We start from the raw sequence: 26,626 nt of genomic DNA, 5'->3' as shown, positions 1-26,626 counted from the left end.
TTTCCCTCTTCCCCATATGTTCATTGTGGGAGGAGTATGTCCCCTTTCTGGAGATGTCTTTATGGATATTTAATTTTCCTCCGACTATCTTGTCCAATACGTCTTCATGGAGGGCGATCTTGTGGCATGGAACAACATCAACAGTTTATTGCAAGCTGTGAAAATAGGTCATAATCCAGAGGAATGGAGGCTCTTCATCGATTCTTCCAAAACAAGCCTAAAAGCAGTCTTGCTGCATAATGGCAATGCGCTACCTTCAATTCCAGTTGGTTATGCAGTCCAAATGAAAGAAACTTATGACAACATGAAACAGTTGTTGAGGTGCCTGAACTATGACCAACGTTTGTGGTGACTTAAAAATGGTTGCCCTCTTACTTGGTCTCCAGGGTGGATACACAAAGTACTGTTGCTTTCTGTGTGAGCGGGATGGTTGTGCAAGTGAATATCACTACAATAAAAAAGACTGGCCTCTTCGACATTCACTTCAGCCAGGGTGTAAACATGTCCTGCATTCAGCACTTGTTGACCCACACAAGACTTTGTTACCACCATTGCATATCAAGTTGGACCTAATGAAGAACTTTGTAAAGGCAATAGATAAAAATGAAAAAGCATTCAAGTATCTCATTGATAAAATTCTATTTTTGAATGTAGCAAAGATAAAGGAAGAAGTCTTTATTGGACCTCAGATTCGTAAGCTATTTCAAGATGAGGAGTTTCTCTTGCAGGACAAGGAAAAGGATGCATGTGTAGCATTTGCATTAGTGGTAACTAATTATTTGGGAAACTCAAGAGCAGATAACTATGAAGAGTTGGTGGAAAATCTCCTCAGAACATATAAGGATCTTGGCTGTAACATATCCTTAAAGATTCATTTCTTACATTCGCATCTAGACTTTTTTTTTCTACCAAATTGCAGAGCAGTGAGCGACGAGCACAGTGAGATTTCATCAAGATATTGCTGCTATGGAGAAAAGAGATCAAGGAAAATAGAATCCATCAATGCTTACAGATTACTGTTGGACAACAGAAAGAGATGATCCAATGCAGGAGTACAAGAATGAAGCAAAAAAGAGTTGTCGCTGAATGAGGACCGAATTTTGTAGCGCAATTTCTGTAACTAGTTATAATTCGCAATAATGTTTAGACATGTTTTAGTTATTTGAATTGTTGCTAAGTTTCCTTTAAATAAATATCAGAAAATTGGCATAGAAAATATTCTGCATATTTATATTTTCAAAAATAGTTTCAAAGTACTGAAACTTTTATGCATTAATTATACTATACCTAAAACTCTGATCATAGAAGCAAGGGCCAACTAAAAATTTTCATGGTCAGATCTGAATTCAGGAGGTCACAATCATTAAGAAATGGCTCATTTCATAACTGAGCATGACAACTTAAGAAAATATGTAGAACAGTGTAAGTCTACAATACGTTGGTTAGTGGTATATTTACAAATCATGGTCATATTTTATTTATATATTTTGCAAAAACTGTTGCTATAATCACCGTAAAAAACTGAAACTTGAACACAACTTGTGAACAAAAACTCTTGGCCCCCATACACATTAGACTAACATGGGCAGCAGCTCTCCTAGAGAACACAGGAGCACTCGGGCAAGCGTTTGTGTATAAGGGACTGAAAAGAGAGCTGCTGGCCGAGCATCTATCGTGTATGGGGGGCTTCACTTTGTTGCTTTTGTGTTTTTATTTCTTGTAGACAGGATACTGATTGAACATCCATGTATACATTGTCTAAATTCTGATATACGTATCCAAAAGGCCTGACTCAGATGTCTGTGATTTTATCATGTACGCAAAAAATAGTATCAGTGTTTCAGATCTGATTTTCATCAGTGTTTGGTCTGTGTGCCTGTTCTTACCGTCGCTGTTTCACCAGTGATTTTCATATATGGATAAATATATTACTGAAGTTCTATTCATTACAATGTTACTCATGGACTATACACTGATGACATTTGTGTGCTGCATGTGATTTTTACAATCCCATAGACTTGTATTGGTACTTTTTATCTGTGGCGTTGATGTAAAAATCATGGGAGAGGCTCATTTTCTATGTTCTGCAAAAAAGCATAGATATGTGAACAGCCCCGTATACTATAATGGGTATGTGTTCTATTTGTGGAATCACCGAGAGGACACTAATGTCTGAATGAGGCCTAAAAGAAAAGGATGTATAAAGTGTCATTTTTTAAAAAATTTGACAGTGAATATTAACAGTTTAAAATAACAAATTTCTTTAAAAAAAAAAAAAAAAAAGCATAAAATAGTCATGACGTGATTGAACTAGGAAATATTACTTAAAGGGAATCTGTCAACAGGTTTTTTCTATGTAATCTGAAGACAGCAGGAGATGGAGGCTGAGGCTAACTACCCACGATGCAGAAATGCTGCTGATTTTTTTCTGCATCTCTCTGGCAGGAAAAACGCATGTGGATTTTACATGCGTTTCTCCTGCCAGGTAGAATCGTTTGTCAAGCGTTTTTGCATGCATTTCTGCATGCAGGTTATCGAGCGATTTTCCAAGCGATTTTAGCATCACTTGGAAAAGTGCTTGACAACTTGGTCACACTATATAAATCCATGCAACCGGCATGGATTCATATAGTATGAACAAGTTAATAGTTAAAAAAAAAGAATAAAAATGGTAAAAAATCAACATTATACTCACCTTCTGATGGCCCGCGGTCTTCTCTCCGGTGCGTTCGGTGTCTTGGGCAGCTCGCGGTGGTGTAAAATGACCTTTCATGATGTCATTTAGTCATGTGACAGGTCACGCGACCGCCGACGTTAGCGGTCGCGTGGCCTGTCACATGACTAAATGACGTCATGAAAGGTCCTTTTACACCATCGCGAGCCACCGGGGAGCCAGGACGCATCATACAGGAGACCGGGGGACATCGGAAGGTGAGTATAATGTTGATTTTTTTATTTATTTATTTTTTAACAACTATGGTACCCGGGTCTGGATGAGAGTCTCCTCTTCTCCAGACCCGGGTACCGTCTGCACATTGAATCGCTTAATATCCGCATGTGCACATGTACTCATGCGGATATTAAGCGATTCAATGCAAGTCAATGGCGGCAATTACACCGCGTGTCCACAAAAATAATGGACATGCTGCGGATTTTTCCGCAATGTTGATCCGCAGAGGAAATTTCCGCAGCATGTGCACAGCACATGCGGATTATCATTGGGGACCATGTGGCACGTATTGCCAAGCATTTTTTAAGCGTTTTCTGCGTCAAAAACGCTTGAAAAACGCATAGTGGGCACACAGCCTGAAACACAGAATTCATGGATGCCATTTGTCAAAATGCTTGCTGTTTACGAGTTGTGAAGGATTTATCACAAAGAGATTAACATTGCCTAGCTGGCAACTAGTTAGCTCACTGACTATAGACAATGTACACTGAGAGCCTGGTGGGGGCGGGGGCAGCTTCTTCATTCTAAATTCAATAGCTCTGATTGTGTCACAACTGCTACACCCAGTAATCTAAGTGATACATTGCTGGAATCAGGGTATCTTTCCCTACATCAGGCTGCTCTCAGATGAGGCAGCAAAAACCTGCTGACAGATTCCGTTTAAGCTTTAGAAATGTGCTGCATGCTTGCAACATATCTAATTACCATATCCACTAGACTTCACCTGGTTACTAAAGGGGGACCACCTTTAGCTTGAGCTTTGGTATGCTGGGACTCCAAGCACAAGCTGTAATATTTACTCCTCAGTCATCGGTTTACTGTATGTGAACACACAGGGCAGAGGTTGGGTAGAACTAAAGGGCAGGAACAACATAATCTGTACAATAAAAAGTCTCCTTTAAAAAATGTGATATTTCTAGTTTATATACCCTAATGAATTGATAACTAATGTAGTGAACTATTGTTCCTGACATCCATAATAATAATATTTATTGTTATAGCGCCATTTATTCCATGGTGCTTTACATGTGAAAAAGGGGGTATACATACAAAAACAGTTACAATAATCTTGAACAAAATGTGGCGGCAACTGGTACAGGAGGAGCGAGGACCCTGCCCACGATATACAGTACAGACCAAAAGTTTGGACACACCTTCTCATTTAAAGATTTTTCTGTATTTTCATGACTTTGAAAATTGTACATTCACACTGAAGGCATCAAAACTATGAATTAACACATGTGGAATTATATTCTTAACAAAAAAGTGTGAAACAACTGAATATATGTCTTATATTCTAGGTTCTTCAAAGTAGCCACCTTTTGCTTTGATGACTGCTTTGCACACTCTTGGCATTCTCTTGATGAGCTTCAAGAGGTAGTCACCGGAAATGGTCTTCCAACAATCTTGAAGGAGTTCCCAGAGATGCTTAGCACTTGTTGGCCCTTTTGCCTTCACTCTGCGGTCCAGCTCACCCCAAACCATCTTGATTGGGTTCAGGTCTGGTGACTGTGGAGGCCAGGTCACCCCATCACTCTCCTTCTTGGTCAAATAGCCCTTACACAGCCTGAAGGTGTGTTTGGGGTCATTGTCAATAAATTATGGTCCAACTAAACGCAAACCAGATGGAATAGCATGCCGCTGCAAGATGCTGTGGTAGCCATGCTGGTTCAGTATGCCTTCAATTTTGAATAAATCCCCAACAGTGTCACCAGCAAAGCACCCCCACACCATCACACCTCCTCCTTCATGCTTCATGGTGGGAACCAGGCATGTAGAGTCCATCCGTTCACTTTTTCTGCGTCGCACAAAGACACGGTGGTTGGAACCAAAGATCTCAAATTTGGACTTATCAGACCAAAGCTCAGATTTCCACTGGTCTAATGTCCATTCCTTGTGTTCTTTAGCCCAAACAAGTCTCTTCTGCTTGTTGCCTGTCCTTAGCAGTGGTTTCCTAGCAGCTATTTTACCATGAAGGCCTGCTGCACAAAGTCTCCTCTTAACAGTTGTTGTAGAGATGTGTCTGCTGCTAGAACTCTGTGTGGCATTGACCTGGTCGCTAATCTGAGCTGCTGTTAACCTGCTATTTCTGAGGCTGGTGACTCGGATAAACTTATCCTCAGAAGCAGAGGTGACTCTTGGTCTTCCTTTCCTGGGGCGGTCCTCATGTGAGCCAGTTTCTTTGTAGCGCTTGATAGTTTTTGCAACTGCACTTGGGAACACATTCAAAGTTTGCCCAATTTTTCGAACTGACTGACCTTCATTTCTTAAAGTAATGATTGCCACTCGTTTTTCTTTACTTAGCTGCTTTTTTCTTGCCATAATACAAATTCTAACAGTCTATTCAGTAGGACTATCAGCTGTGTATCCACCAGACTTCTGCACAACACAACTGATGGTCCCAACCCCATTTATAAGGCAAGAAATCTCACTTATTAAACCTGACAGGGCACACCTGTGAAGTGAAAACCATTTCCTGTGACTACCTCTTGAAGCTCATCAAGAGAATGCCAAGAGTGTGCAAAGCAGTCATCAAAGCAAAAGGTGGCTACTTTGAAGAACCTAGAATATAAGACATATATTCAGTTGTTTCACACTTTTTTGTTAAGTATATAATTCCACATGTGTTAATTCATAGTTTTGACGCCTTCAGTGTGAATGTACAATTTTCATAGTCATGAAAATACAGAAAAATATTTAAATGAGAAATTGTGTCCAAACTTTTGGTCTGTACTGTACATGTTATAAATAGAGGCAAAATATATACAGAAGTGCAAGTATAGCATACTTGTTCTTTGTAACAAAATATTGGTCATGTGAATCCTGACAAGAGCTTGCAAAATCATATTGAGTCTTTGGACAGAAATAATTTCTTGTGTGTAACCTTTCTGTACGTTCACCTATGGCTCATGCCAACAGCAGTTCTGGAAGCGGAGACCTTATACAACATTACATAAAGGCCCCAATTCATCTTTGTAGTTTCTCCACTTTACTAGAGTAATGTCCTCCTTTTTTAGTGTCTCTTAAGTATTTGCGCCTTATTCTCTGTATGGTTTGCCCCTTTTGTGGATTTTTTTTTTTTTAAATATATGCTAAATATAATTTTTTCAATTGTATTTCATTTAAAAATGTTGCACCTTTGGCCTCTTATAGCTGCTGGCTGCAGAATGGGTTAAGAGTTAGCGACGTTATTACTTTATTAGGACTCTTTTACACATCAGTGTGTCCGGTACGTGTAGTGACATTTTCCACAAGTACTGGAAACACTGAGGCATGCAGACCCATTCAAATATATGGGTCTGCGCACATGTCAGTGTGATTCCACACGTAGACATGTCCGTTTTTTACACGCGCGGTCCGCAAAATGTCCTACGCTGAAAACACACACGGATGACATCTGTGTGTCATCAGTGTGAGACGTACTGGTGCCTGGAAATCAGTGTACAGTTAGTACTGTTCCTTAGCGCCGGGTGTTGAACGCTGCCATCATCATTGTTCCTTGCTCGTGTTCTGATCAGCACGAGCAAGAGACAGTGTTGTAGCAGTCGGTTCCCGCAGTGTAAAAAATAAGAAAATAATAAAATCCTTATACTTGTTCGGAGATGTCCCCCGCTTTAATCCTCTGACCGCTGATGCTGGGGAGAATGAGCCGCTCCAGCTGGAGCGGGCCCCAGAGCTGTGCTGGATTCAGTACTGGTGTCCTGTCACTCAGTGAGCCCCGCTTAGTGCAGGGCCCCGCTCGCTGGAGCTGCTCATTCTCCCCGGCATCAGCGGTCAGAGGATTACAGCGGGGGACATCTCCAGACAGGTGAGTATAAGGATTTTATTTTATTCTTATTTTTACAAATGGACATTGTGGGAGCAGACTACTACTCCTAACATTGTCCCTTGCTTGTGCTGATAACAGCACAAACAAGGGACAATGATGAGGGCAGCTTTCAGCTCCAGATGTGGCACACAGTTGCCACACACGGACACAGATATCTCCGGTACGGGTTTTTCTGGTACCAGAAAAATCAGGACATGTGAAATCGGCCTTCTACAGATATGACAGGTTCTTCTTCTCTTGTTACTGCAGCTTTCCTCACCGACTGCACAGTTCTTCAGTCCATACAATGGCTGCTTGTGGAGGAGCATGTCACTAAACCTGTCCATCAGTCTTGTCCAATAGAAAACTGCTTTTCAATTGGACTAGGGGTCCTATGTTCAAATCCCATAAAGGGCAACATTTGCAAGGCATTTGTCTGTAAAGCGCTGCAGGATATGTTGGTGCTATTATGATAATTATAATACATGGCAAAGTAAGCCACAATGTGTGAGGTTTTTTTTGTCACAGAATTTGTATTATATAAAAAATTCAGAACTGTGTCCCTTAGAGTAAAATACTGTGCACACATATGGCACTGTATGTTGCCATCTAATTCTGTGGCCGTGGGATTATGGATCTCTATGACATGGTTGCATAATATGGCTGTGTGCACGAGGGCTTGGGCAGAGCTATAAAGCAGAAATAGCTAGCTTTATGTACAAAAACTCTATGGGTATTGTAAAACACGACCATACTCACATTACGTCTTCATGCCAAATTAATAATCACATTGTTGTGCTGTATTAAAAGTAAGCATATTAAAAATTGGGCCACCTTAAGCACTACCAAAGACAGTTGCTACGGCAACCTGGGGTTTTGACAAGCTAATCATCTTTACAGCAGCCCACAGAAATGCTCTAAAAATATAATTTCACAAGAAGTAAACAGCCTGTACAGGCGATGGAAAGCAGGTGATTAATATGTACTCTTTCTGCCTGCTTTTGCGGATTTGTAGCTGATGTTAAAGTAACTTTTAACTTTTCTTTACAAGAAAATAAACCATAAAGTATGACCGAATGAACTTGCATTTTAAAGATTTTTTTTTCCTTGAAGAGCATTTCTCAAGCTGCAGATCTGAATTTGTATTGGCAGTGTAAGAAATGGCACACCCACTTCTTAATTTCTATTTTCATAATTGCACTTGGCACATTAATTTGTGAAATATTTCTTGTGCGTCTCCGTGTTGTGCAGTTTTATTGTAATTGTTGTTTGTGTGTGTGTCAGGGTTGTTCCTTGCTAAATAAGTGTTGTGCTTGATCATGCTCACTGTGCCAGCCCTTCATTACCAGATTACAGCTCGGCAATCAAAGCATTAGTGGGGTTGTGCGTGAATGTGCAGCTAATCTAAGGAGCTGGTGGGCAGCTGCAAAGGATGCTGCAATGCAGGGCAGGCTGGAGGTTCAGAAAAGGCTCCTAGACGGTGGGGGGTGATAGCCCAGGGAACTGTACTCCGGGAGAATCTGTTGTAAATTCAGTGCTAGCAAGTGTTGCCTCAAGATGGTTTCAGAATTTTAGCAAAAGTAAAAAAGGAAACCATTGCAGACCGCCTGATGGGTGTATGTGCCTGTTGGTGCAAGTGTCCTTCCTCCTAAAATGACTGAATTTTGTACTTGCATAAATGCTTCTATATTGCTATGAACGCAGATGGGTTTTCCTTTTAATTTATTTAATTCACTGAATTATACACTTTAAGGCTGCATGCCCACTATGCGTTTTTGATGCGGAATTTCCGCAGCGGAAACGCTTTAAAAACGCTTGGTAATACGTGCCCCATGGTCCCCAATGAAAATCCGCATGTTCTGTGCCCATGCTGCGTAATTTTCCGCAGCGTATTTTCTGTGCAGAAAAATCCGCAGCATGTCCATTATTTGTGCGTTTCCGCACGCGGATTTGACTACTCAATGCATTTGAAAAACGCAAGTCCAATCCGCACGTGTTTTTACTGCCAAAGAAATGCAGAAACGCTGCAGAAATTTTCTGCTTCGTGGGCACATAGCCTTAGTGCCCACGATGCAGAAATTTTCCTGAGCATTTCTGCATCTCCTTGGCAGAAAAACGCATGCGGTTTTTAAATGCGGATTTGCCATGCGTTTTTCCAATGCATTGTGTTGGCAAATACACATGCAGAAACGCACAAGAATTGGTCATGTCCGTATTTTTTCTGCGAGTAAAATCCAGGCAGAAAAAATCCTGACCATGTGCACAGAACTTGCAGAATGTCATAGGAAGTCATGGGATAAGGCATGCAATGCGTTTCTGGAGCATTTCCACGCTGCAAGTCCGCAACGAAAACGCATCGTGGGCACACAGCCTAACGGTACGTTTCCACGATGAGTATTTGAGATTTTTATGTTGCCAATTTTCTGCACCAATTTAGGTAAATTGGGTTACTTGCATTATTTTCATTTTTTTTTATTTTTTTTTTTAGTTGATTTATTTTTTTTATATGCATTTTTGGCCTATCCCGTTTTTGTCTCTTTGCTTAAATTTAAGCTGCTTTTTTTCATACTTACTGATATTTGGCTTTGACAAAACTTTGATAGTCGTGTGAATTACATGTGGTTTTAGTGCATTTTCCGTGGAAACATGCTAAAAACGCATGTGTTTTTTTTTTTTACCTATGGGTTTTCCACATCGAATTCAAATTTATGGGGGGAAAATCTGAAATTAAAACTCATCGTACCCGCAGGGGAAATCGACAGGATGCCGATTTCAAAAACGCTCTGCAGGTCAGTTTACACAGTGTGCGGGGGGTGGAGCACAGCGGCATGAGATTTCTAGTCCTGTTCACTTTGCTAGAATTCTAAAGCTCTGCGGTTCTTGCACAGCTACGCAGCATCAAAAACTCATCGTAGGAACTTAACCTAATATTATGCTTAGAGCAGTAATTTCTGTTGGTAATGATACTATTGCATGTGAGTATAGCATACCTGTCTCTACATGATCCTACAGTTGTTCTTGAATATTGTACTACTAAATGGACACATTAGGTCAGTACTTTTTTTTTTCCCTTTAATCTACAACTTGTAGGAGACTAGATACTTTTAAGTTGTTGATAATGGAACATAGAATGTTAAAACCTGGTACACTTTTTGTTCTGACATGTACCTCTATAGAACTTCTTCTATTTTTTCACCTTTTTTCTTCCCCACCTAAACTGCAAGTCATGCTAAAAGCAATCTATATAATCTTTTGTTTATCTGCATTCTTATTTGCTTTATCTTTTCTTTCTTTTTCTTTCTACGCCTTATCCTTTTCTTTCCACTGGCCCATTGCTGCCTCTCTGCCAAACCCCTCTAACCATAGCTGGGTTTGTCAAGTCGCCAATGTCAGAAACTAAACTAACAGGGGATGCCTTTGAACTGTACTGTGATGTGGCTGGCATCCCCACGCCAGAAATCCAATGGTGGTATGCTGAAGTCAACCGGGTTGAGTCTTTCAAACAGCTGTGGGATGGTGCAAGGAAGCGCCGAGTCACCATTAACACAGCCACAGGCACAAATTGTGTGAGTGTTCTGAGAATAACTCGTCTGACACTGGAAGATTCTGGCACCTATGAGTGCCGGGCAAGCAACGACCCCCGAAGAAATGACCTGAGACAAAACCCAGCAATAACATGGATTCGAGCCCAGGCCACCGTAAGCGTCCTACAGAGTGAGTCACCCTCCTCCCGTCTCGTAGTGGATTTGTAGTAGCTAGATGAGCTCTAGTGAAACTGTGTGTGCCCCGTTTTCCTCACAAACCCACCACCCGAGATCCTTGATAAACCATCTTGTTGTCTCGTGTTTTTGACCCTTTGACCTCTTACCATGCGTAGTCTTTAGAAGCTTGTTTCTACTGCTGCTTTCTTATGTCAGGAATTGGAAAAGAGGACTCTTGATGCAGAAATATGCTCCATTATTTGTCTTTCCCGGTTCCATTCTTGGTATTTTATTGTGTGCTGTGTTTACTTCTATGTTTGACTTTTATGATCTAACTTGCTTTTTCTTTTAGCCTGCATTACAGCTCTTCAGATAAATCCAGTAACAGTTTTGTATTTTCATGTTTCATGTCTTTTTGAGTGAACGGTCTTTATAGCGTTTAGACTGTTTTGTTCTATCACTGTCTTTACTATAGGTCCCGTTTGTATTTTGATCTTGGTGGCATTGGCTCTCTGTAGATTTCTTAACCTTTTGACTGCTAAATTTAAGAGTCAGAGTACTTCTACTCTCTGTGCTATCTTATGATTTACTTTTTTTTTTTTTTTTTTAGCATGATCATTTTATTACAATGTTATTGTCACTTCTTCCTATTTTCTGAGAGAAAATGTTAGATGTAAGGTATATGCCATTTTGGAAAAGTTATGTGGACTATTTTTTTTATTTGTATTTAATCTTAAAAAGTTTGTTACGCTTACAAATTGTAATATTTAATATTGGATTTGAAATTGATCTCTAATAGTACTGTGTTTTACCTCTTGTTTTTACAGGCTATTTCTTCCTGCCTGTAAAATAACTAAAGGCCTTCCAAATCCCCTCCCCCTTCAATGTTGTAATGCGACAGATTGTGTTCTTTCATCTCAAGCTTTGCAGAAAGGTGAAAGCTAACTCTGAATGGAGTACACTGCAGGAGCAAGTGGACAGAATATTAAGCAGCCTGTTTTATGTTCTGGCAGCTTGTTCTGCTTGTGGATTGTGCAGCAGTGTATACCAGACTTAGTTCTTCCTTGTGTGGTTAAAACAGAGATTCAAGATTGTTTCTGCCACTGTTCCTAAATACAGTTTCTGAGCTACGTAACTCTATACACATACTGAGAGATCTATTTCTCCCTTGTAAGGAAGCTTTTTGTTTGTTCAGGTATTAATCCACTATTGGAGAAGTACCAAATTATACATGCACAAACCAACACACTGGTTACTTTGGATTTAATTTTCATTATTTGTTCTTCTTTCACATTGAAAAAGTTTGACGATTAAGCAGTTTAGTGCATGTTTTCACAAAAACACTGGGGTGGATTTACTAATCATGCCTAATTTTTACATAATATAAATTTAAAGGGAATCTGGGCGTGGGATTACAGCTCCGTAACTGTACGTCACAGGACACTGTGACATCCAGGGGAGGGGGGTACTATTATAATGAAGAGAGGAGGTGGGGATTCTTTCCGGGCCCCCCTACGCCCTGGGGCCTGGAAAGAATCATTAACCTAAAAATATAAGATTTCAACACGGCAAGACCATTAATATGAGGCATACAGGTAGAAATGTTAATCTAGTCCTATCACCTGTATGCCCATATTAATAGGTTGCGTACGTCCCAGGTAGTGACAGATTCCCTTTAACACTATCTTTGGGTGTCAGTGTATTATCTGTGTAGCTAGCGCCTGCTCACAGCCCTCATCACCACCATCTCCTCCTTTTCTGCTTTTGAGGGGGGATATGGAAAAATAGCCTATGTTCACACATTGCGTTTTTTTTCTGCAGCAAAACCTGATCTCTTGGCAGGAAAGAAGCTGCGTCAAAAACGCAGGTTTTGTTGTGTTTATTCAGGATCCCAAAGTTTAACTTTGCTTCCATCACATAAGCATGAACACAGGTCACCAATGCAAAACACGTGTGAAACCATATTAACCAGAATTTCAAATGCAACAGCGGGGGGAGGTGAATTGTTCAGGAACAGTTTACTTAAGACACTGGCAGTGCTTTCAGTTTGTAGGTCATTGTTCAATTTCACACCTCCCTGGGCCACAGGTATTCAGTCTCACAACTAGCTCAGCCAATGTTTACTATGAACACATCACTAATTTAATTAAACTGTTCTAATCCAAGCTGCCATCTCAAGTGACCAAGACAAGATGGTAAAATCACAAAAATAAATGAGTTTCTCATCCTGTTGTACTCGCTTTTTTCACTAAAAACGCAGCAAAACCTGATAGCTATGTTCACACTAGACCTTTTTTCAGCGTTTTTTCACTATCCATTACTTTTAATGTATGAAAAACGCTGAAAGAAGTGACATGCTCTATTCTGCAAAAAACCATGCAAAGCACAAAATACTGATCAAACAAAAACCAAAGTGTGTGCATGACATTTCTGGAATCTCATAGACTTTGCTGGTACTGTAAAATGTAGCTGAAATTTGCATTAAAAACGCATAAAAAATGTGTGAACATAGCCTAAGGGCTTGTGTACACGTTGCAAATTTGTTGCTTTTTTTTCTGCGCAGATTTGTCACAAAACCTGAAGGGTTTTATGATTCCAGCAAAGTGAATGAGGTTCCTGAAGTCTCATGCACAGGTTGCTTATTTTTGACTTGTAGATTTGGTGAAGACTTAAAATCTGGAGCATGTCAATTCTTTCTGCGTTTTTGCTGCAGATTTCACTCATATTAATGAGTGCGAAAAAATCTGTACCAAAAACATGCGTTTTTGCCAGTGTGTTTTTCCTGTCAAGAGATGCAGAAAGCGCCATTAATTCCACAGCTCTTTCCAGACATTATCATCACTGTCACCATTACTGCTCACAATCTAAACTCCGTATCGGTATGTCTTTTAGAGCAGTGTTGCCCAACTCCGGTGCTCAAGAGCCACCAACAGGTCATGTTTTCAGGAATTCCTTAGTATGGTCCAGGTGATAATTTTATCACCTGCACAGGCAATAATCCCATCACTGCTTTAAAATGTGGGTTTGTTCTTTTTGCTCCCAGGACCCCAGCGCTGCAAAGGAACACTGGAACACTGCTAACCACTGACCCACCATGCTGTCCATTTAAAAAAACATTTGACATTGCTGCATCTGGAAAAGTGAAACCTTCCAAGATATAAAATTGCAGTGTTTGTCACCTCGTCTGCCACAAAAATGTAGCAAAAGGTGATATGTACCTCATATAACTGACACATGACACATTTAGGAAGGGGTTAAAAAGGTGACAAATCAAAGTGGCTAATTTGGTACCTCTTGACTTTCTAGTCTAATTTTATACCACCTGCAGTAATAATACTTGCATAAGGCCAAGTTCAGGTGAGCGTATTTCATGGTCCATACATGAACTGCAATGCCAGGACTGACAGTGGGTCATGCAATACAAACTTACATCCTCATAGACACATAAGACTGTAAGTTTGGATCCAGAGACCCGCAGCCATTGCGGGCATTATGGAGCCTTGGATGCGTCTGTCTAAAGATGTCTCATTTCTCCTCCTGGATTACATTTGCAAAGCAAGGAGGGAAAAAGTATGTTGCCAAGTGCCACTCTGGTGGTCCCACAACAGAAATGCCACAATGGTATTAATACATGTGAAGCAAGCCATGTATTCCAGTTTCTGGTGCAAATTGAACCATATTCTAGTATATTTAACTTGGTAAATCTTCACCACCGTTTCTAAACCAATGTCCTAAAAACATGGTCATTACATCCTGGTTAATTACTATATTGTGTACTCCTTTTTAGCCAGCAACTCTTCACATTTGAGCTAGAATCACATACATAAGTTTTTGGCAGTTTGCGGCAGTTTTTAATACTAAAGTCAGAAATGGATTCAAAGGAAATGGAAAAGTAAGAATGTATACTTATTTCTTCTGGATTCCCTTCTGGCTTAAGCGGAATAAAAACAATCTTTAAAAACTGCATGAGTGAGTCCAACCTTAGGTTATGTACATGCGTGTTTTTCAAGTGAAATCCACCTGAAAACAGCTAAAAAATTGCTAAAAAGTAAAAATAACTTGCTGTGCAAATGTTCCATCTTTCTGAACTTCTTTTAACCGCTTTGTCTTCAAAGATGTGAAGCGTTTAAAAGAAGTCACCAGTACATTCTTGTGACATCATCCACTTGGAAGATGCTCACAATTTAATACAAAAAATATTAAAAAACGGCTGTAAGGCTGTGTGCCCACGATGCGTTTTTTAAGCTTTTCCGCAGCGGCAAAAACACTGCAGAAACGCTTAAAAAAACGCATGGTAGAAAGCCTGCCATGTTCCCCAATGATAATCCGCATGTGCTGTGCACATGCTGCGGAAATCTCCGCTGTGGATTATAATTGCGGAAAAAAACGCAGCACTACCAATTATTTTGCGGAATTGCTGCGTTTTCTCCGCCATTGACTTGCATTAGAACGCATGGATTACGCATCACTGTATATGTAGATGCGCATTCCATGCGTTCCAATGTGCGGATGGTACCCAGGTCTAGAGGAGAGGAGACTTTCCGCCAGACCCGGGTACCATAGAAACTGTGAAAAAATGAATAAAATAAAAAATAAATATTATATTTACCTTCTGACAGCCCCCGCTCTCCTTCTCTTCACTTGCCAGCAGATCGCGATGGACTGGAGGACCTGCGCTGACGTCATAGTCATGTGATGGGTCACGCAATGCTGACGTCGGCAGGTCCTTCAGTGTACTGCGATCTGCCGGCAAGGGAGAATGGAGGGAAGCAAGACTGCGGGGGCCATTGGAAGGTAAGTATAGATTTATTTTTTTATTTTTAAACATTCTTTAAGGTCACAGTATATAAATCCATGCCGGTTGCATGGATTTATATAGTGTGACCAAGTTGATAAGCACTTTCCAAGTGATGCTAAAATCGCTTGGAAAGCGCCTGACAACCCCGCATGCGGAAATGCATGTGAAGAACGTGTCACATCGGCATGTCCTTGGCAAGAAAAACGCATGTACAATCCGCATGCGTTTTTTCTGCCAGGGGAAATACGGAGCATTTCTGCATTGTGGGCACATAGCCTGAAAGACATCTGAAAAGACGCTTCAGGAAAAAGACTGGCATTTTCCTGAAGCATCTTTTCCTCAAACCCCCCCCCCCCCCAAAAAAAAAAACAACCTGCAAGTACGCTGCTGTGTAAAAGATGCCATGTGTGTACATACCATTAGTGAAGTCTACATTACTCGCAGCTGGATTGGTTAAAAAGCTAACTATATGCACTAAGCAAATGATTGGCATATGTCAGATTTAGTTGACCTTGTTTGATTTCTTAATTAGGCGTTGAAGGAATGGTCCACTAATTGTCCAACTTCTTCTTAAGTTAACACAGGGACAATGGCATTGTTGTGCCACGTGAGCACTGTATCTAATTAGAAGCTGCAGATGGGCTGCTTTGCTCAGAAAAATCTTGGATATCTGATGGGAGTGTTAAAACAGGCAGCCCATTAGCTGTTGCTGATTGCTATGTCATGTGAGCATGTTAGCCAATGTCACGCAAGCTTTGAGGGACATGTAGTGCTGACTTCTTTGGAAGGACGCCAGTGTGGGAGAGGTGTGTGTGTGTTTGTTTTTTTTTCATTTTTTTTTTTTTCTTTAACACTGGACCACAGCACTTAAAGTGTAACTGTTTTTGGTAAACTTGGAGTAAAAATGTCTGTCTGCCTTTAGTTCCTCCCACCTTCTCCTCTCCATAGACCTTTGAGCACCAGCTGCCATCCCTTAAATTGAGCTCTTAAACTGTTTAGATCATCTCAGCCGGGCATGTTTGGCTCTGAAGCGCTGCAGTGTTTCAGAGAAAAACATACTTTGAAAGCCGCCTTCTCCACTGTAATGGCAGGTTTTCCCTATACCTGCACGCAGAGTTACAGAGACCTGTCACTTGAGCAGGTGAGAAGTCGTCCTGGACCAGCCTGCCAGACTTGTTTCCTGTGCAGCTTGGTCCCAGGCCAGCTTCTGAAGTATGTTTTTCTCTGAAACGCTGCTGCGTTTCAAAGTCAAACATGCCTTTGCTGAAATGGCAGCCAATGCCACATGCTGCCTATGGATCAGGCGGCATGTACCAGCTGTCAGGTGGAAAACAGGTTTTTCCTGTAAATTGAAAATTTAAGATCCGTTCAGAAGGAGAAAGAAGCAGATTTCTCTGAGATATTTTGCAATGTTAATTATTTTCACGTGTACTATTGATTTCCCTAAAAAATAATAAATAAATTATCAGTATGTATGCAAATTTTTTTGTAGGCTTATAACATTTTTCAATTGATGCATACACTGGTCCATAAAGAAGTAAAATATATTTTTGGATTCATGGCAATGCAGAAAGGTTGTATAGACATGTATGTGGGCTCTTAGCAGGGCTGTGGAGTCGGTAAGCCAAACCTCCGACTCCTCAATTTCCCTGACTCCGACTCCCTCATGCATGGCTCATGTTTAAGTGATAAATTTACTGTAGCACAGATTCATCTCCGCTAAAAGTCTAGACCCTTAGATCAGGAATAGGACAGACATTTATAGGACAATTCATAACTTTCCCAAATGCTTATGAAAAAATATTCCCCACAAACTGCATTGAACTACTGTACCCAATTTATTATATATTTTAGGAGTTGGTCCATCTTATTCGGACTCCGACTCCACAGCCCTGGCTCTTAGGCCTCATTCATTCAGTTGTCCTCGAGTGTGGTTTTTTTTTTTGTGTACAAGATTATATATCTTGAAAAATTATATGCTTGCAAACTTTTTTTTTCTCTCATGATAAAAGCTAATGCTTCACTAGTCGTACAAAACAGAACAAAAATAGATAAAAATCAAATACAGCAAATTGATCACACACACACACATTAATATATATATATTAATGTGTGTGTGTAATCAATTTCCTGTATTTGATTTTTTATCTATTTTTGATCTTTCTGTTTTGTACGACTAGTGAAGCATTAGCTTTTATCATGAGAGAAAAAAAAAAAGTTTTCAAGCTTCTACCTGTTAGATGACAGTAAAAATAGGATGCACTGTGATGCAAAAAGGACCCATTGACCTGAGTTGCCAATTTTAAAGGGGTTGTTCAGGCTTGGGGTCAAAGTCTGCAGTCACTCTGTGACTGCAGGCTTGGGGTCAAAGTCTGCAGTCACTCCGTGACTGCAGACTTGTGAATTCTCAGTGTGCATGCTGTCAGGATTCTATAGGCATCTCGGGCGTGCGACCAAATTTGCATACATGTAGTCACACAGCCTTCTTCAAAACAAGTGAATTGAGTGAGGTTAGACACTGCTAGTAAGAATGTGGCCAGAAGTATACAAATTGCATACTTAGTGTCACATGACCACCAATTCCCAGCACTGGAGAATCCTGAGGCTAAGTGCCCATGATGCAGAAATGCTGCATATTTTTTACGCTTCTCCCTGGCAGGAAAAACGCATGCGGATTTTACATGCGTTTTTCCCACCAGGTAGAAGCGTTTGTTAAGCGTTTTTGCATGCATTTCTGCATGCGGGTTATCCAGCGCTTTCCAAGCGATTTTAGCATCTCTTGGAAAAGTGCTTGACAGCTTGGTCACACTATATAAATCCATGCAGCCGGCATATATAGTGTGACCAAGTAATAGTTAAAAAAAAAAAAAAAAAAAAAAAAAAAAAAAAAAGAATACAAATGGTAAAAAATAGAGATTATACAGGACTTACCTTCCGATGGCCCCCGGTATTTTCTCCGCTCCGTCTGGTCTGTTGTATGGGTCGCGGTGGTGTGAAAGGACCTGCAATGACGTCATTGAGTCATGTGACTTGTCACGCGACCGTCGACGTCAGCGGTCACGTGACCTGTCACATGACTAAATGACGTCATGGCAGGTCCTCACACCACCGCGACCCATACAATAGACCGGACGCATCGCTGAGGAGACCGGGGGCCATCAGAAGGTAAGTATAATCTTTATTTTTTATTTTAAATTCTTTTTTTTTTTTTTTTTAACAGGTTCTATGGTACCTGAGTCTGGAGGAGAGTCTCCTCCAAACCTGGGTACCATCCGCACATAGAATCGCATAATATCCGTGTGTGCAAATGTGCTGACACGGATAATATGCATTTCAATGCAAGTCAATGGCGGCAATTAAGCTGCGTGTCTGCAAAATTAATGGACATGCTGCATATTTTTCCGCAATGATAATCTGCAGCGGAAATTTCCGCAGCATGTGCACAGCACATGCGGATTATCATTGGGGACCATGGGGCACGTGTTACCAAGCTTTTAAGCGTTTTCGCTGCGGAAATTCCACAGCAAATACGCTTGAAAAACGCATAGTGGGCACAAAGCCTGACAGCTCGCACTATGAGGACTCGCATGTCTGCAGTCTAATTTAGCTAATGTGTGCAGAAATACTGAAGAAAATCTGCTACATCAAAATGTCACCATATACTCATTGTGGGAACATAGTCTTACGGGGACGAAACATAGTACGAATTTAAAAAGTTGTTTGAAAAATAAAATTAAAGTAAATGCTAAACGCCAAAAAGAAAAAAAACTAAATTGAAACTCCGGAATTGATATTTTTGATCACTATACATCCCCCAAATAAATAAAAAAAAATTCAAATTATCATATGTACTCCAAAATGGTGTTAAAAAAAACCCAAACAAACCATCGTGCAGGTCAGTTGATGGAAACCAGCAAAAAATAAAAAAATAAAAATATATATTTATTTATTATATATTTATATAATGTTTAACCCCTTCGCAACCTTGGGTTTTGTCGTTTTTGCTTTTTCGTTTTTTGCTCCCCTTGTTCCCAGAGCCATAGCGTCTTTATGTTTTGGACAATATGGCCTTGTGAGGGCTTATTTTTTGCGGGACAAGTTGTACTTTTCAACGCCATTACTAGTTTTACCATATCGTGTACGGGAAAAAAATTCCAAGTGCGGTAAAATTGCAAAAAAAGTGCAATACCACAGTTGTTTTTTATTTATTTTTTTTACCACGTTCACTGAATGCTAAAACTGACTTGCCATTCTTATTCTCCAGGTCATTACGAGTTCGTAGACACCAAACATGTATAGGTTATTTTATATTTAAGTGGTGAAAAAAAATTCCAAAATTTGGTAAAAAAAAAAACTAAAAAAAAATAGCGCCATTTTCCGAGACCTGTAGCGTCTCCATTTTTCAGGATCTGGGGCTGGGTGAGGGCTTATTTTTTGCACGCCGGGCTGACATTTTTATTGATAACATTTTGGGGTAGATCCGATGTTTTAATCGCCCGTTATTGCATTTTATTGCAATTTTGCGGCGACCAAAAAACGTAATTCTGGCGTTTAGAATTTTTTTCTCGTTACACCGTTTACCAATCGGATTAATTCTTTTTTTATGTTGATAGATGGGGCGATTCTGAACGCGGCGATACCAAATATGTGTATGTGGGGTTTTTTTTTTATATTTTATTTTGAATGGGGCGAAAGGGGGGTGATTTAAACTTTTATATTTTTTTTATATTTTTAAAAACATTTTTTTTTTTCACTTACTGCATGCTTCAATAGTCTTCATAGGAGACTAGAAGCAGCAGTTCTCTGATCGTCTCTGCTACATACAGGGGACGAGAAGATCCCCTGCATATAGCAGAAATGGTCCTGTGCTATGAGCGCCGACCACTAGGTGGCGCGCATAGCGACGAGATCATGACAACCACAGGCATCTGCTGCAGACCCTGGGTTGTCATGCACGCCCATCGGCGACCCGCGATCACGTGACGGGGTCGCCGGTGGGCGGGGCTTATGACGCGCAACCCGGAAGCGCGCGTTAAATGTCGCTGTCGGAGATTGACAGCGGCATTTAACATGTTAACAGCCGCGGGTGGATCACGATTCCACCCTCGGCTGTTGCGGGCACATGTCAGCTGTAATAATCAGCTGACATGTGCTCGGTTCAGTGAGGGCTCAGCGCAGCAGCCCTCACTGAACGGGGGGTACGCAAATGTGCGTACTAATACGACATGGGCTCTAAAGGGGTTAATTTGCCTTTTTTACCCCTCTGTTTTTTTGTTGTTCCAATACACACAAAGGAAATAAACATGTGTATAACAAAACATGTAATTGCACTCATTTTCTGGGAGAAATACTTCATTTTCTGGAACAATTTCAAGGATGCCAACACTTTTGGCCATGACTGTAATTCCCCAACACATTTGTTAAAGGGTTGGACAAACCCTTTAACAGTGCCCTTCTTGTCCCTGTAGTATATCACATGCAATACCAAATCCTACCCTGGGCAGCAGGGAATAATTACCAGTACATGTGAGGCCCTAATTGTTTGCCTCTCACATTTGATTTTCTTTTGTTGAATGGAGTACATCCATGTTACACATTTGTGCCATTTCCTGAGACCATGTAGGAAGTGAATTCCCCTAGTGATACCAGCTGAACGCAACACAAACCAATTTTTCGACCACGCCAAAGACACTGTTGGCACACGAGCATGCTCGGATAACATTTTATCCGAGCACTTTCGCTTAACACAAAAATGAGCAATTGTAAGTGCACAGTGCTATTTATTTATTTTACTTATATAGCACCATTCATTCCACAGCGCTTTACTGACGTTATGGGCACTGTCCCTATTGGGGCTCACAATCTAAATTCCCTATCAGTATGCTATATAATGATTGCAATATATTAAAACAATAAAAACTTTGATGGGAGTGCTTATTGAATAATTGCGACAAACTTTTCTGTTGTATTACTTATTGAATTTAACCATCTAGCTGCAGCTGCAATCTAATGGTCTATTCATGAAATACCTAAGTACACCCTCTTTGAATACTATGGTTTTATGTAACACATAATAAAAATCATGCGGTCCTTAAAAAAATCTAAAAATTAGGTAAATGCAACAACACGTGACTAATTACGCAGTATCTTTATTTAACAAAAACTAGGACAAAATGCCGAAGCAGTTTGAAAGTGACGGAAACCTGAGTAAACAACTTATAGAACCACCTTTAGCTGCGATAAATTGAAGTAATCATTTTCTGTATGAGTGTCAGCTCACGTTCCTCTGACTGTAATAAGCAGCAGTAAACCTGGGCGTGATTAAGCAAATTAATGATGCTAATTTTCTACTGAACTTCTGAATGATTCTGATTTTTGTCACAATTAGAAGGACGATTTTAGCTCGGCCCAGCTAGACGTAGTAGACTACGATAGCAACGTTGGCGCATTTGTCCAAATCTTGTTTTGCGGGGGGTTCAGACTTAAGCCCTGACTGGGCCACTGTACATAGGAGAAAACGCTATGTGGAAGGATATATAAAGAAGGTAAAATCCGGTGCCACATACGATAAATCCTTTTATTCCAAATTTAAAAATCACAACATGTCCCTAGGAGGGGAACAACTGGACGCGTTTCGAGGACACAGCCCCTTATTAGTCAGTAACGTGGAAGGGCCCTTCTCTTGTCAGCAGACGCTGAGAGGAGATAAAACACTTGGGCTAAGTATTTTTAATAAATATGGGCCTCAACTGTGAAGTGCCCTCCTCACCTCTACTACATGCAGCTTTCAAATATGATATTCTGTGTGCCCCTCCACTCCATCCTTCTATGGTGAAGTGTGCCCCACCATGTACTTAGGTGCCTCCTCATCTTTGTAAGAGGTTTAACGGTTACCTCTGCACTGAGAGTGTTATTTTTTTTGTTGTATGTTCTCCCGGTCCACTGTTGCTTCTCCCCCAGAACTTGCTGTTTTTCTGCGAGATTGGCTTACCATCTAATGTGCATGGGGGCCTTCCATCTGGCAATAAAAGGGATTATTGATATTTCATTTGAGACCATCCCTGCTTGATGAGTGCTCAGGTAAGCCTATATACACTCTGTGCCTGTGTGTATAAGTATTATCTGTAAGCTGGTTAGGTGTGAAATGTAGAGTTGCGTTTTCCTGTATATATTCTTGATTGATGCCTAGCTTCTGAAGTAGCTGATCCACCACCTGCTGCTCTGATGAAGAATCTTCTTTGTTCCTTACTGTAGTTCGACCTCTGTGTTTTCATCATTTGTCTCAGTGTCTTGGACTTTGTTACATTCCCCTATCCCAGCAGTTAAAAGTTAGTCATACAATAAGTTGTATGGATGCAATAATAAAAGTTTATGCTATTATGCTATTTTATTATTACATCTGGTGCAAAAAACATTGAAATGTGTTTTTATTTAAAATAATAAAAAAAACCTTTAAATACTAACACTTTGTTCTTTCAGAGCCAAAAATCAATGCCAGCGATGAAGTAACTATAAAGAAAGACTCTGGCCCCATTTTCTTGCAGTGCAACCTCACCCAGAATGGCCTAGGCACAGTTCAAAGCACCTACTGGACCAAGAATGGTGTGGAGATTTCTGGCTCTCTGACAATGTCTCCAAGCAGCACTGCCATGGAACACAAGTAAGCCATACATCTTTTAGTGTAGGGGAAAAAAACACTTCAGATCTTGTATTCCTTTTTCATAGATTATGCCGCAGTTCAGCCTCCATTACAAACAGGCTCTGGAGCCTATGAGTCCAGGGATTGTCATGTACCTACCTGCACATTATACTGGTCCATCTGTGAATCTATAAAACAAGTCATAAAGTCGTAATCAAGTATATTGAATACTGCATTGTTAGTCATTTCTTCATAGTTTGCTTCTCCACTTTTAGCTGAAGATGCTTTGTAGTATTTTAATTTTTAAAGGGGTGGTCTGAAAATAGATATTGTTCATCCTAAATCCCTATTTATTTAATAACATAATCTTAATATTTTCTCCTAACTACTCTATTTAACAATTTTTTTTTTTAATTTTTTTTTTTTTTTTTTTATAATTTCATTTTTGATGACTGTTTGAATATCCCAGCATGCAATGGGATTCTCAAACAAATTGTCATCAGGGGGCAGAGGCTGTAGTCACTGCTGCAGTCAGTACCCTCCCTGAAACGAAGAGTCATCAGAGACCTTCGTTTCAGGGCCTGGGCTAGTCCATGAATGAAGTGCACAATCACAGTGAGCCAGCAACAGAGCGCAGTTAGTGCACATTGTCAGAATACCCAACTTGCAGAGACCAGCACCGCCCCTGCAAGTCATGTCACTGGTCTCCGCACACTGGGTGTTCTGACAATACATTCTGAAAGTGCGCTCTGTTGCCAGCTCGTAACTGCTGATCTGAGCTGGCGAGAGAGCACACTGTCATTGTGCACAACGCGTAGGGACTAGACCAGTGCCTGAAACAAAGGTTACTGTTTCAGGGAGGGGGCAGAGCCTGCACTGGTATCAACCGAAGCGTCATAAAAGAAGTAGGGAAAAAAAAAAAACAGTTAGTGTAGTTGTGGAAGGATAGGGAATTTTTAATTCAAGATTAGAAAATAGTTTAGGACCAGTTTTGGACCACCCCTTCAAAAGTACTACAAAGGACAGAAATTAATTTTCATTTTAAATCCCTATTTCAGACCATCCCTTTTAATCCTAAAGGTCTATTTAATGTAATAATCTAATGGCTTTTCTAATGTACTTTAATTAAAAACTCCCTACCGTTCCTCATCTACGCTGCTTTATTTATTTTTATTTACAATTTGATAACCTTTTCGTTTCAGAATCCCCAGTGCATGTTGGGATACTCAAACTGGACATCATCAGTCACAACTGCAGCCTCTGCCACCGCCCTAATATAAAGTGATATCAGTGACGTCCATTTCAGGGACTGAGCTAGTCTTTTCTCTCCTGAGCATACCTTGGTTATCAATACCGATGTATGCGTAGTATGAGCTCACTGTGCAATATTCCTTTTCAATGCTCAGAAACAGTGCGCTCCCTTCCGGCTCTAATGAGAAGTGAAGATCCAGTAAGAGAGCGCACGGTCAGTGTGCATTGTAAAGGAGAGACCGCGGTGAGCAGAGACCAGTGCTGCCCTGGAACATTATCTGTGATGTCTGTTTCCTTCAAAACACTCTTGAACTGACCCTTCCCCTTTAGTCCACTACACGACAAAACTAAATTTTCCAGGTCACTTCAATGGCCTCAGAGTAGTTAAAGAGAACCTGTCAACATGAAAATGCAGTCCGATCTGCAGGTACCATGTTAGAGCCGGGGGAGCTGAATAGATTGACTTATAATTTTGTGAGAGAAGATTCTGTATAACCTGTGTTTAATGATTTAAACCTCTGCTCTGAGATTTTCGGTCCAGTGGGCAGTTCTACATTTTCATGGTGACAGGTTCTCTTTAACTACTGAGGCCATTGAGGCGACCTTGAAAGTTTAGTTTTCTCTTTAGATATACACTGGGCCACCCGCTTAATTGAAAAACACTAGACATGGCCAAGCTGTTTCCAATTAGAGAGAATCTATAATTCTTCTATATTAATGAGTGCCCCAAAATCGTTTCCAACACATTTGTTAAAATCCTATCACTTCACTAATCTCTCTTCAGTTCTCTACTTCCTATATTTCCTCAGAATCAGGTGCTTTCTATTATCTATTCCCACACCCTCCATGCACTCAGTAACACTTTGTATCTGGACATGGACTGATAATGGCTTGTGATTGTCTCATGCAGCTTTAATGGAATACCCTTATTTAGAATTATGGCTAGACCATAAGATATAAGCACTTTTTTACAAATTTGATTCTCCCTTATATATTGTAAGCTCTTGCGAGCATGTTCCACACTCCTCTTTGAATTGTTGAACTACCTGTTACTCTTTAATATCTGATACAAATGTATTATGATACAAAGTGCTGTTTAATTTGCCTCTATGTAAAATAAAAATGCAAATAAAATCATTTGTTTTTTATTATAATAAAGGTAAAGTGACCAACCCTTTTAAGGGGGGTCGGTTAACATTTAACCCTTGCTTACCAACTGAATACATAAAGCTTTTTAAATGTCAAGTAATTTGCTTGAGTAAGAAGCACAATAGAGGAGATGTGCTTTTGCTAAATGAGCCAGATTTGTGTTGCATGCCTTGCGCAACATTTATTGTTTTAGAAATTTTCTGATGTTTGGTTGACAAAGAGCTTCACAGTAAAAATAATGTAACATAATAAGTGAACGCCAACGTGGCTCAAAATAAGCTGATCTTAAAATGCACATTTATCAAACTGTATTAGACAGGCACCAACTGGTCTGCTGCATGCTACCTGTGGATCGGGCAGCATGCATCAGCCATCAGGTTCTCTCTTAAGACTGTCCAATCGAAGTTTACACTGTCTAAAAATTAGTTTTAATAAATCTACCCCAATGTATACTAGCGACTTCAAAAGTAAAAGAGAAGTACGCTTGATGTATCAATACATAACAAGTCAGTTTTGTCTTTCTACAGCAGTAGCAGACCATGCGTGATTGGTCTTACAGAAGCATTTTATTTAATCCCCACAGTAAATGCAGGTACGGCTAGGAACCTGATGCTGTTTTAGACATTATATATAAAAGTCATTTAAATTGAAACTTAATTTATCCTCTTATTTTCTTGTTCACTACTAATGTTTATAGCCTAGACAAAAAGGTGTGGGAAACTCGCTCGTTTATTGCTTCTTTAGAGACCATATAATTGTGTTGAATACTTTAAAAGCATTTTCCTGATCTCTTGATATCTACTTTGTGATTGCAGGATCGCAAAACCAAAGGCTGAAGAATCTGGAGAATATCAGTGTGTATTTAACTTCTCAGGCTCCCCACCTGTGAATGCTACTATTGAAGTGAAAGGTTCGTTCCTATACAAAATAAAAACTAGTTGCAAATGTAAATTTTATAAATGGTTTTCAGTGTCCGATTTAAGAAAAATGGTCATACAACTCATGCTGCCAAAACCAAGAACATGATGAATCAGTTCTGCATGATTACATCCAGGTATGTTTTTCTCTAGATTTCAGAGAAAACGTAGTTTAGTTTAAAAAGGACCTGTCAGCAGGTTATTCGATCCCTAACTGAAGGTATGAGTGTAAGGCCCCTTTAATGCTTATTTCATTCATACCTTTCTAGTAGAATTTCTTTGGGGCATTAGCGAGAAATCTATTTTTGACGTTTTTCTCTCAAGTGCATCTAGGTGCGCACTTCACTCACCAGCTCTGCTGTACTTTGCTGTCCACCTCTGGTCGTTGATTGACAGGTCACTCATCCTTTAGT

The 26,626-nt window shown here is 40.2% G+C and overlaps 1 protein-coding gene across 1 annotated transcript in view; it reads left to right on the top strand.

Annotated features, from left to right (window-relative positions):
- NPTN (neuroplastin) overlaps nt 1-26,626 on the top strand; it is a 101,705-nt gene that overhangs the window by 28,757 nt on the left and 46,322 nt on the right. The window contains exons 2-4 of the mRNA XM_073652762.1: nt 10,125-10,472; nt 22,737-22,917; nt 26,112-26,206. Coding sequence (XP_073508863.1) covers nt 10,125-10,472; nt 22,737-22,917; nt 26,112-26,206 — 624 coding nt within the window. The remainder of the gene's footprint in view (nt 1-10,124; nt 10,473-22,736; nt 22,918-26,111; nt 26,207-26,626) is intronic.

The sequence above is a fragment of the Phyllobates terribilis genome, unplaced genomic scaffold, assembly GCF_046119375.1.
Source record: "Phyllobates terribilis strain yellow unplaced genomic scaffold, ASM4611937v1 Scaffold_11__3_contigs__length_659146591, whole genome shotgun sequence".
Classification (NCBI taxonomy): Eukaryota; Metazoa; Chordata; class Amphibia; order Anura; family Dendrobatidae; genus Phyllobates; species Phyllobates terribilis.
The sequence above is the reverse complement of the archived record's forward strand: the minus strand, read 5'-3'. Positions and strand labels throughout refer to the sequence as shown.